The following is a 12620-nucleotide window of genomic DNA, read 5'->3' on the forward strand; positions in this document are numbered from 1 at the left end:
GTGAACGTAGTAGTGTCAGTGGGTACGGTGGTCGTTTTAATTCGAGGACGACAGTAGCGCCGTAAGATAGCCGTGTTTACAGATTCGCCAGTGAGTTCCATAACGTCACGTCAAAAAGTGCAACAAATATTTCTACCACCGTTTACTATGTAAAGGTGCGTTTCCCCTTGTTAGAAGTTCAGATCGGTTAATTGTTGATAGTAAGAGCGACCTGTGTCGTAGTACGTGGTTTATCCGTACGTGATACGTTCGCGAACGGAATTTAAAAGGTTTTTCTTAGTACGGCAGTGCTAATCGTTAGGATGGTCGCCATTTTGTCCGGAGGTGGCCCGGTTGAGTGAACGGGGCGAAAATAGTTGCTCCCTGAACACCGAGGATCGTTGAAATCCCATAGGTACCGATCGAGTGGAATCGTTTCATCTATTTCTTGTAAACGAACAGAAATCGGAAGTACGGTGAAGAAGTGGCCGCGTGCGAATAACCCGAGATTTCCTTCCGTCGACGTTCGACGTTAGTTCTTTGTAAGCACGCCGTAGACGTATTTCGCGTAATTCTGAGCTAATTCGACGGTGATTTTTCGCGATATTATTTACCGGACGATGCTGTCCCGTCAACAGAAAGCGGGCCGGCTCAACCGCTTCCTGGCTCTAATTTTTGACGGTTGACAGCTCTCGGTACGTTCGACGATATACACCCGAGAAATAAAAAGAGCCAGTAAGAGAAAGAAAACCAGTGAGTGGGAGGGAGAGAGTGATAGAAAGAAAGGGAGAGAGATAGAGAGGGGGAGAGAGAAGAAGGAGAGAGAGGGAGAGAGAGAGAGAGATAAAGGAATAATTCGCGACATGACATCGTACCTTTCGTGGATTGCGAAATTCCAAAAAAGTATACAAACCGTTAGATGCGATTATTAGTCTCGCACTGGTCTCGTACGGTCGGGTGACACCATTATCGTTTAAGAAACGTTCGTTCCTGTCGGTTCGAGACGAACGATCGGAATTTGTCGGTTGAAACCTTAGCAAGATCATGCTGTCATGCTACTTACCAAATGCGCGACAAGTTTCTCGTTATTTGTGCGCCTTTACCGAGCTGTTCCTAATATTCGTTTTTTTTTCTCTCGTTCGACCGTGAATTAGCGACGCATACCGGTGTCCCTCGGGACGGGTTCGAATTACAGTGTGCCACACAGATTTATTTGAAGGTTCTGGGACAATCAGTCGTTAGAATCGTCCTGATGTTATCTTTGTTGCTTTTTGAGTTCGGAAACCACGAACTTATCTCGCCCGAAAAAGTGTCAGAATATTTAATCAGAGCTATCCATATGCAGAGAGTTTACTAAAAATTGTGCAAATTCTGTGATCTATATAGAATATTCAATACAAGAATAGCTCGTTTAAGTTTTATGATCTTCAGACAATAGAATCGTTGAAACATTCTGACTGGAACAAATCTGTGTGTGTATCGCATATGGTCCTTTATAGCTGTTTTAATTCTTACCACATAATCCATTTACTTCTCTCTTTCCTGTTTCTACTTTACTTTCCTGGTTACTTTCAGATTTGCTGTAGTCTTATAATTATTAGCACAGCATTTTATTTATCTCAATGGTTAGCATTCTAAATACACCGAATGACATTAGGAGATTAATTTGCTTTACAGGACTTTGTATTTTCTCGATATGTTTCAGATAATGTAGGTATAGTTTATTCAAAGAAGGCCTTTAGGGTATAATTATATTTAATGTCAGTGAATGAGTTGGATGATTGTTATTGGCGGTGCGATTATTGGACCAAGAGGTATTGAGATAATTGGAATATAGCGAGCAGCACGTAAAATGACGATCGCCACAAGAGGCCAAGGAGTGGGCATGGACCCTCCTGACAGCCAGCAAAGTACACAGGTACATTCGATCAACACTATCGTAAAGAAAATGTGAAAATTTAAAAAACTGAACACTGCTTCTTATTCAACACGAATTATTAAACAATTCCAATAGATGCACAGTCCACCGGGTCCACAGCAATTAGCTGACACGATGTCAGGACTTCAACTCACAGAGAATGTGGTACAAACAGAATCCACCAATGATACCTTAACCTCGGTAGAGGATAGTAATCAACTTCAGGGAGAGCCCGACTTTCCCATTGCAAAACTCGCTATTCTTCATGAAAAAATATCTAGTCCACGTTGGGTTGTACCAGTTCTACCTGAACAAGAGTTAGAGTGTCTGTTACAAGCCAGTATCGATCTTTGTAAAAAAGGTTACTATACTAATCACCTTTTTCAGTCTTTCCTTAATTAAACAATATTAGTAGTTTATCCGAATTCTTTGTAGGAATTGATGTACAAAGCGAGGCATGTCAACGCTTCTTTCGAGAAGGACTCACAATTTCTTTTACCAAAATATTGACTGATGATGCAGTAAGTAGTTGGAAATTAAATATTCAAAGTTGTATCAACGCAAACTGCGAACGGTTGGTGGAACTATGTGTCCTGAAATTAGACGAGGACTGGTTTCCTCTTCTTGATTTGCTGGCAATGGTTTTTAATCCTAGTAACAAGTAAGTTGATTATTCGTTTTGTTTACATGTCTCTTTTCGTTGTATGGACTGTTCATAACCACCTATGGATTTCCTTTTTTAGATTTCACACATTTAACGCAGCCAGGGTATCGGAAACTGTTCCGCCTGGCAGCGATATTCCTGATGAAGAACTTTATGCACGGCCACCCGCTGATTCAAGAAGTACTCGTGGTTGGCTGGTGGATCTCATAAATAGGTGAATAAATAAGATGATAAATAGTAATAAATACTTGTTCAAATAATTCGAATGTTTATAATGATTCTTTTGATTTGTCATAGGTTTGGAAGTCTTAATGGATTTGATATATTGCTCTCTAGATTTCAGAGCGGCCGAAATTTATCGATACTAGTTATTTATGCTTTAATCAGACCCTTTGGTTTGTGTTACGAACTACTTACTGTTCACACAATAGTTAAATATCTAATGCCTATCGTGGTAAATAATATTTTATGCACTTTTTCACGGTTAAAATCTTATTTTACCTTAATTCTCGATTTCTCACACGTCGTCGTCTTCTAACAGGAAATGGTGCCTGTAATTTTGAATAATTTGACTGATGAGGAATTAAAGAAGGAAGCAAAGAATGAAGCGAAAAACGATGCGATATCAGCCATAATCAAAGCCGCAAAATGTTTAGTGTCGCGGGTTCCGCATCAGGACGAGATGATTAAAAACTTGGAAATTCTGAGACTGAAGATGATATTGAGACTCTTACAAATTTCTTCGTTCAATGGAAAGATGAATGCTTTGAACGAAGTGAACAAAGTGATTACCAATGTCAGCTTCTATCAGCATCGAAATGCGATCGTTGAAGAGGACGAGTGGCTTACAGCGGAACGTATGGCTGTATGTTCAATGAAAATCTGATAATATTCGTTTCATGACTGTGTACACACGCCTTAGAAAATATTCTATTATTTTCGTGTTATTTAGAAATGGATAAAAGAAAATGGAGTACTGGAAATCGTGTTACGAGATTCGTTGCATCAGCTTCAGTACGTTGAAAAGTTGGAAAAGATTTTACGCTTTATTATAAAAGAACGAGCCTTGACCTTGGAGGATTTGGATGCCGTTTGGGCGGCGCAAGCTGGAAAACACGAAGCAATTGAGAAGAACGTTCACGATCTCTTAGCTAAGCTTGCTTGGGACTTCACTCCAGAACAGCTTGATCACCTCTTCGAATGTTTTCAGGTATTTAATATTATAAAATTATGCTTTGAATATTATACAATTAGCATGGTCCAATTAACACTTTCATGTTTAATTCTGATATCAGAGGAGTTGGAAGACGGCTAACAAGAAGCAAAGAGAAAAGTTATTGGAATTAATCAGAAGATTAGCAGAGGACGATAAGGATGGAGTAATGGCGCATAAGGTTTTGTAACTTTTATTTTGCTGCATATCTCTGTCTGAAATGTGTTTCTTATTATTTTTATTTTTAATCAGGTTTTAACACTTTTTTGGAACTTGGCTCACTCGGACGAGGTGCCTACGGAAATTATGGATCAAGCTCTGAATGCTCACGTAAAAATTCTTGATTACTCGTGTTCCCAAGAAAGAGATGCCCAAAAGACAATTTGGTTAGACAAGTGCGTCGAAGAGTTAAAAACCGGCGACAAGTGGGTGTTGCCGGCTTTGAAACAATTCCGAGAAATATGTTGCCTTTACGAACCAAATCCTAACATAGGTCATGGTCAACGGGGTCATCATTTACATTATAGGTACGTTCGTTGTATCATATTTTCGTTCGATCAAATATATCATAACTTCTCTCGCGTTTTGTTATTCCAGGCAAGATGTCATACAACGACTCCAGGCAGAACACTCGATAGTAATTCTCGTTACAATTAGTTTAACTAATTATATGAGTAAAACCCGGCAATTAGTCAAAGAGAATCCGGACATTGATCCCAACACTTACATGTCTGATGGCCGATACAATCACATTATGCAAGTGCAAGAAAGGCTTAATTTCTTACGTTTCTTATTAAAAGTATGTTGTCTTTTATATATATTAATTCTGGAATATCTGTAATAATTGAGTAATGATAATATTTTTGTATAGGACGGTCAATTATGGTTATGCGAGGATCAAGCAGTGCAAATTTGGCAGTGTTTAGCAGAACAAGGGGTGTTTGTGTCAGACCGGGAAGCTTGCTTCAAATGGTTCTCGAAATTAATGGGCGACGAACCGGATCTTGATCCAGCAATAAACAAAGATTTCTTCCAAAACAACATACTACAACTAGATCCAACGTTGCTCACGGAAAGTGGAATAAAGTGTTACGAGCGGTTTTTCAAAGCCGTTAACTCGAAAGAGGGGAAGTTAAAATTGAAAAGAAGAACGTTTTTTATGGACGACGTTGATCTAATCGGTACAGATTATTTGTGGCGGGTAAGCAGAATTATAATTTTCATTTTTCTGTACTAATGATGATTACATGATATCACTTGTTAATGAAAACATTCTGCCATTCATGTAGGTAGTGACTAATAGTCCCGAAGAAATTGCTAATCGAGCCATAGAACTTTTAAAGGAAGTGAACACTAATTTAGGACCACGACTTCATTCTTCGATACTGGCTTTCCATGTAACGTACATAGGAGAGTGCATGGACAGATTAAAAGCACATTACGATACTGTGTCTGTTTTGAGTAAAGTATATCTCGAGGGAAAAGAGGAACGCGAAGAGCAGGTGTCGAACAAAATTAAAATGGAAGCCATGAAAATGTGTCGTGTGATGAAAGTGTTGCAAGAATACATAACCGAATGCGACTCTGCGTTTCCTGTCGAACGAAGAATATTACCGTTGCACAGGTACACTTTATTCTTGGTATATCAACCGTTAGAAAAAGTTTTACTATTGTGTTTTATTTTATAGAGCAACCCGTGGAAAACACTTGTCTCTGATTATTCGTTTTGCAAATCCCGGTCTTAACGTAGACGATGTAGATATATTCACGCATAGTAACGACACATTGGGATCACTGAGACGACAAATACTACGCAGAATTAAAGCGAATGGGTCAAATGTGAAACTCGACTTATTTCTTAATGGAGATTTGTTAGAGCCAACGGACGACAAGAAGCTTCTTTCTCAAACTCCATTGAGAGATAAAATGGTTTGTATCGTTATACTTGATACAATTACAGACACTCCTATATTTCGAAAAAAATAGATTAAGTTACAACTTAATTAACATTACCTAGTAGTAGGTAACATTACCTAATGTTACCTAGTTCGTTAAAAATCAGACATCTCATATGCGAGAACCAAATACATCGATTCTAAACGACACACTAACAGAAATATTATTCTTTCAGTTATTGTCTGCAAAACTGAGTCAAGTAAACAGCAACATACCGAGCTCACCAGATAGTAGTTCGGATAGTTCTACTAGTTCTCCCCACCATCCATACGATGGGCCAAATGTAGAGGCAGAGAATAGTTTACCGGGTGTGGTATGTTAATTCCTCCTTTCAATACAAAATTATTATAAAATTAATTGCAACGGTGTCACCTTTACATAACTTTATACTTTTATTACAGGTCATATCGCAAAGATCGCAGCACGCTACGTTTTTCTTTCAATTGGCAGATCTGGGATGCACACTACAACACTCACAGTTACGTGACGGTGCACGGAACCTCTTACAATTGGTGCCACCAGATACCCTTACCGTGTCACGATTACAGTGGTTATTCGGCCACTGTAAAGACGACGATAATATAGATAATGAACAAAATACTACAGTAGATTCTTTATTTTTTACTCCGAGTCCTAGCCAAGTTTTATACAATTTAGAGGTAAGTCGTAATACCCCAAGTGTACATGAATCGTGAGAAGATGAGAGTGTGTGTTGCTGATGCATCGATAATAATTAATAATTGATATGTGTTTCAGGTTTTATATAGTCTGTTAATGCCGGCAGTGGATCCAATGTCTGAGAAAGCGTTTGAGTTTCAATGTAATTTCATCAAGAGCGGCGAAGCTGAAGTAATTCTGGAGATGTTGAGTAAAAATAAATTCTTACCGAACGCCGACGAAACCACGAAACGGGCAGCGTATTTGACGGTATTAAAATTGTGTAAACTGTTGCTGACGGTAGTGGGTAACGTTATGGCCTGCGTGTTGGACGAGATGCAAGCTGGGATTTCCGAGAACCAAGAGAATCACGCTCACAACAATCGAACACCGGTCGCGGTTTTGAAGCAGGCGTTGCAAAGCGTACCTAATCAAAACACGGAGTACATGCTGAGAAATGTAGCCGCTAAATTGGCGCAGCATTTAGCGCACTGGGTATCGAGCGGAGGAACCGAATCTGACAAATGTCGGCAGCTTTTTATGCAAGCTCTATCTTGGGAGTTACCGTTGATGGATGTACCGACTATTCGTGCCATAATTAGGCTAGCATGGGCGGCCTCCACGGGCAGTCTGAACAACATAAATGCGTCCGTTGAAATGCTTCACGCACTACACGAATCAAAGGAGAAGGAGACACTGAATAATCCCGACAACAATGACGTGTTAGTTTGTAAAGAGGCTTTGGAAGTTCTGACGATCGCGTTGGTATTGAACCAGAGCGCTTTGGAGTCATTACCACGGGATAAAATGTGGCACACGTTTCTGATAGATCTTGTGTTGCTGAGTCCCTCACCGGTAATCAGAATGGCTGCTGCTGAACAGTTTTTTCTTATATCGACTTGGTACAGCAGCGGTCATCAATCGTTGCTGTTCGCCATCACGCTCCTCTTCAGTGTTCTAAATACTACCGTCGTAGAACACGCGAAACAGAGCCACGAGTACTTTCAGTTGTTATGTAGATTGTTAAACTTCGCTCACATGTCAGGCTGCCCGCTTTTGACTGTCGAGACACTGCTGAACATTGAGATAGCGTGGTTGAAAAAGGTACGGGACAATGTTAAAGAGACCGGTGAGAGTCAAGTGGACGAGGCTGTTCTCGAAGGTCATCTTGGCCTTACAAAAGAACTCTTGGCATTTCTACCGGCTAGTAAAAAATTCGAACTCGGCTCCGACGAGAAACACGGCACGAACCTGGTGAAAGAACTGGTCGAGGATTTTGTATTTCCCGCGTCGCGTTTAATGCTGCAGCTTCGCAGCACCGGCGAGTTAAGTGCCTCGCAAGCGTGCCCAGTTTGTACAACCCCTCAGTCGACTAGCGCGGCATTCGATTTACTTGTAGGTCTTTGTATAGGCTGTGTACCCAACATGAAACTTCTAGTCACAATGCTCACTGACATGTTCTACTCGGAGAGAGACGAACCGCTAGTAGAATGGGATTATCTACCGCCAGTTGGCCTCAGGCCGTTGAAAGGCTTTGTAGGTTTAAAAAACGCGGGTGCAACTTGCTACATGAACTCAGTATTACAACAATTGTACATGGTCGAGAGCATAAGAGTCGGGCTGCTAGCCGCCGAGGGCGCAGCCACGGACCTAAACGAGGACTTTTCTGGCGAAGAACGGATCAAAGGAGAACAAACCATCGAAGCAAACGATAACGACACGAACGAAGAGAAATGCGGAGCAGACGAATCACGGAAAGAATATAATATTGGAATCTTGAAACAAGTCCAGGCGATCTTCGGTCATTTGGCTTATAGCAAACTGCAATATTATATACCTAGAGGTCTTTGGAAGCACTTCAAGTAAGTACACCATTTCTTCGTACAGTCGGGGACAAAATTATGTGAGGACATCCTTTAAATATTAATAACTTCTTAAAAATTGTGTCCACTTAGTCTTGTCCTCGACTGTATATTATTGAATATTAATGGCTAAATTAATTTGGAGCATGTATAATCAGTAAACTGCGGATTTTATGCATTTATAACAAAAGTGAGTCGCTGTAGTTTTAAACAATGCATAGATTAAAAGAATTGAAGAGTAGGGATTATTGACCTTTTAAAATAATTAAAGGAAGGAAGAAATTTCAAAGAGGATTTTTATTTTGCATAAAAATCCGTTGTCTAATAATTAGCATGTTGTACTGATCGGTTACCCTGCTATTGTTTCCAGACTTCAAGGCGAACCTGTAAATCTTAGGGAACAACAAGATGCAGTAGAGTTTTTTATGAGCTTAGTGGAAAGCTTAGATGAAGCGTTAAAAGCTTTAGGACATGAACAGATAATGAGCAGGATTTTGGGTGGTTCATATAGTGACCAGAAAATCTGCAAAGGTTGCCCTCATAGGTACCTTTTTATTTCTTACATTCTGCTTTTTTCGGTAAACTGTAATACCGCATTACATTATCTACAGATATTCCAAGGAGGAGCCGTTCAGTTTGATAAGCGTGGATATCAGGAACCACAGTAACTTATTGGACTCCCTCGAGCAATACGTGAAAGGAGAATTATTGGAAGGTGCAGACGCTTATCATTGTGACAAGTGTAATAAGAAGGTATAGGCTACAATTCGTTTCCAAATAAATAAATATTGTACATAGTACTATTATGTTAGATGAATGGCAACATTTAATAATCCAAATCGTTATACTTTTTTTTTAAGGTTGTCACCGTAAAACGATTGTGTGTAAAAAAATTGCCACCAGTACTAGCGATTCAATTAAAAAGATTCGACTATGACTTTGAAAGAGATTGCGCGATCAAATTCAACGATTACTTTGAATTTCCAAGAGATTTGGATATGGAACCTTACACTGTTTCCGGACTGGCTAAAGTGGAGGGAGAAGTTATAGACTGTGATTACGAGGAGTCGATAAAAGGAACTTGTACTAAATATCAGCTAACTGGAATCGTAGTGCATAGTGGTCAGGCTAGCGGTGGCCATTACTATTCTTATATTTTACACAGGTATTAACAAAAAGCGGAAAAATTGCTAATTAACTTTATCCTCGGACTTCGTATAATCTGCTCATTGAAACTAAAACGTTGTAATTGTAAAAGGTCTTTCATACAGTCTAGCTTTCATGTAGAGTAATTTTGAACGTTTGTACGATAGGCAAAGCGACGGCATTGCAAAGTGGTATAAATTCGACGACGGTGACGTTACGGAATGTAGAATGGAGGAAGAGGAAGAAATGAAATCTCAGTGTTTCGGCGGCGACTACTTGGGAGAGGTGTTTGACCAGATGCTCAAACGAATGAGCTATCGGAAACAGAAACGGTGGTGGAACGCCTATATGTTATTTTATACCAGGCTAGATGTAGAGGAGAATTCTTTAATGAAAAGCGTTAACGAACTATCGTTGTGTGAGTATCATTTGGTCTATGTACTTATCGAAAGTTTCAACAACGCTAAACAAAATATTTTTACTTTTAGATACGAAATTGGGCGTCATGAAAATGCCCCCAGCCATTGAATATAGCGTCAGGAAACAAAATATAAAGTTTATGCATAACCGGAACCAGTTTAGCGCAGAATATTTTCAATTTATCAAGAAACTTGTATCCTGTAATCCTCATAACATCAACAGACAAAATATGAACGAGAAACTTGTGAGTTGAATGAGCGAAGAGTAGTGTTCGTTTCATTGCTGTGAATAACTTTTGACCATTCTCTTATGCTTGCTCTTACAGAGTCCTGAACAAGAGGAACTTGGAATGCTATCTGTTCAGTTAGCGTCGAGATTCCTGTTCTACACAGGTTTCCATACAAAAAAGACATTACGAGGTAACGCTATGGATTGGTACGATATCGTCTGTCACCACTTGCGCAACAGTAAAGCCGTGCGGTCATGGTTTGCTCATAACGTGCTGTTTAACCATCCACATAGGTATCACGATTTCTTCAGTATACACTACTGTGCAAAAGATAGAAGCACCCAGTATAATTATAAGATATAATGACAAACAATATCTTTATGTAGAAATTGTACTGTACAATGATTGATTTACTGCATTTAAAGTATTAGATAATCCGCAATAACACATATTCTCAGAACTATTCAATTAAACAGCGGAATCCTTTTTCATAACTTACTTTTTATTTGATTTTTTACGCTTTTCTATTAAATATGACCGAGTGCTTCTTACTTTTGCACAGCAGTGTATATGCACGAGGGTAGAAAATGTCAATATTTAACGAAAATCATTTATTGTCTTTAGATTTTGCGAGTACCTTTTGAGCTGTCCTAGTTCAGAAGTTCGAACAGCTTTTCTCAAAATTTTGGTATTTCTTGCACACGTTTCACTTCAGGATGGCCCATGCGTGCCACCTAGTTTGAACGCACCAAGTAAGTTTTTCATGCCGTTCACTTATTTATTTCATTTGAATTCTATTTAGAACTTCGAATATCTAGTTCATGCAACAAATACTTTCACGAATTTTTCTACGTATTTTCAGCCATACTTTTGGACCCAACAGCAACGCTTAGCGATCATTTATTGCATGCAGTTCTTTCTTTACTTCATCGCGAAATTTCAGATCATGGCCGTCATCTGCCACATTACTTTTCTCTGTTCTACACATATGCGTCGCTCGGTCTTGCCGAAAAGGCCCAACTGCTGAAGGTAAGCGCAATATGTGTTACAAACTTTTGTAATACGCTATCTATTCTACACTGTACGTATCTGCCAGAGTTGGGCAGAAGTTATTTCGAATAACGAATAAACCCATTTATGATATACAATAAATAACTCATCTCCAAAAATGTAACTTTTTGTTCTTTCGAACTATTAGAATCAGCAAATTATTAATAATAATTTATAATTAATATAATAACATATAAACCCAACTCTGCTATCTACGAGGTTATCTACAATTGGAAAGCATTATAATATTTTCTATCTTCATTGCAGTTAAATGTCCCGGTTACGTTTATGTTAGTCGCGATCGACGAGGGGCCCGGCCCAATAATTAAATATCAATTCCCAGAGCTAACTAAATTGCACCAAGTAGTTAGTATGCTAATACGTTGCTGCGATGTATCATCGAAGGCACATTCGAGTCATGCACAGTCAGGAGTAGCGCCTTTATCAAACCCATACGGTGACCCGGCGTGTCAAAATGAATATGTGATGCCTATTCAACCACAGGCGGCCGATATTCTTTTTGTTAAAAACAGGTAAGAATTTTGTAATTTAAAAAAAGAAAAGAAATAAACCAGTGCAAGTAAATCGAATTACACTTTCGTCAACAGCTACACGAAGAAGCTGATCGAAGATGCCGATGTTAACGTCACCGATGTTACTTTTACCGACACTGTAAAGTTGCTTCAATACTGTTGCTGGGAAAATCCACATTTATCACGAACAGTACTCAGTGAATTATTGTGGCAAATTGGATTTTCATTCACGCACGATCTGAAGCATCACACGGATTTGTTACTCGCCATGCTCCTTATGGAGGATTCGTGGCAGACACACCGTGTCCACAATGCGCTTAAAGGCATGTGTATACAGAAAAAATTTTTTCAAGCAACACAAAAGCGTTAAAAACTATAGCGATATGAAGTGTGTGTATCAGTTCCTAAGAATGCCAAAATATTTTTAGGCGTACCAGATGAAAGAGACGGTTTATTCGAAATAATACAAAGAAGCAAACACCATTATCAGAAGAGAGCTTACCAGTGCATTAAGTGCATGGTGCACCTCTTCAGTAAGTGTAGACCTGCTCATCAACTTCTACACCACAGTCCCGAATTAAGGAGAAAGTGGATACACGCTATCGACTGGCTTCACGAAGAACTCGAAAAGGTATGCACTGTAGAATAATGAAATGAAGATCTGAAAGGCGTGGACATATCTATAAACGTTATTTACTCGAATTCCAGAGACCGTATGCTTCTACAGCCCCGTATCCCCACGCATATAGCAATTGGTCTCCTCCAGCACAATCCAATGACTCGACGAACGGCTATGTCCTTGAACGTAGCAACAGCGCAAGAAAAACTTTGGAAAGAGCTTGCGAGCTCTGCCCCGAGGTAGAACCAGAGATGGAGGATCCGAGCGAGGACTGCGCGGAAGAAGCGGACAAGTATCAGCCGCAGAATAGGGATGCAACGCGGATGGAACGCAATCTAGAATTTGTGTTTTTGTAAATACTTGTATTATGCTTA

General features: G+C 39.5%; 1 protein-coding gene across 1 annotated transcript in view; it reads left to right on the forward strand.

Annotated features, from left to right (window-relative positions):
• Positions 1–12620, forward strand: part of Faf (ubiquitin carboxyl-terminal hydrolase-like faf) — a 15459-nt gene continuing 2839 nt past the window's right edge. The window contains exons 1-29 of the mRNA XM_076427926.1: positions 1–155; positions 1685–1897; positions 1994–2258; positions 2333–2558; positions 2641–2775; positions 2859–3015; positions 3103–3426; positions 3514–3771; positions 3857–3955; positions 4027–4301; positions 4372–4573; positions 4646–4975; positions 5064–5398; positions 5463–5703; positions 5906–6043; positions 6132–6389; positions 6487–8249; positions 8620–8793; positions 8861–9002; positions 9110–9414; positions 9563–9813; positions 9884–10059; positions 10141–10337; positions 10669–10796; positions 10907–11073; positions 11362–11627; positions 11703–11950; positions 12056–12258; positions 12336–12598. Coding sequence (XP_076284041.1) covers positions 1832–1897; positions 1994–2258; positions 2333–2558; positions 2641–2775; positions 2859–3015; positions 3103–3426; positions 3514–3771; positions 3857–3955; positions 4027–4301; positions 4372–4573; positions 4646–4975; positions 5064–5398; positions 5463–5703; positions 5906–6043; positions 6132–6389; positions 6487–8249; positions 8620–8793; positions 8861–9002; positions 9110–9414; positions 9563–9813; positions 9884–10059; positions 10141–10337; positions 10669–10796; positions 10907–11073; positions 11362–11627; positions 11703–11950; positions 12056–12258; positions 12336–12598 — 7592 coding nt within the window. The 5' untranslated portion in view covers positions 1–155; positions 1685–1831. The remainder of the gene's footprint in view (positions 156–1684; positions 1898–1993; positions 2259–2332; positions 2559–2640; positions 2776–2858; positions 3016–3102; positions 3427–3513; positions 3772–3856; positions 3956–4026; positions 4302–4371; positions 4574–4645; positions 4976–5063; positions 5399–5462; positions 5704–5905; positions 6044–6131; positions 6390–6486; positions 8250–8619; positions 8794–8860; positions 9003–9109; positions 9415–9562; positions 9814–9883; positions 10060–10140; positions 10338–10668; positions 10797–10906; positions 11074–11361; positions 11628–11702; positions 11951–12055; positions 12259–12335; positions 12599–12620) is intronic.

This window comes from Lasioglossum baleicum, chromosome 7 (assembly GCF_051020765.1).
Source record: "Lasioglossum baleicum chromosome 7, iyLasBale1, whole genome shotgun sequence".
Lineage (NCBI taxonomy): Eukaryota > Metazoa > Arthropoda > Insecta > Hymenoptera > Halictidae > Lasioglossum > Lasioglossum baleicum.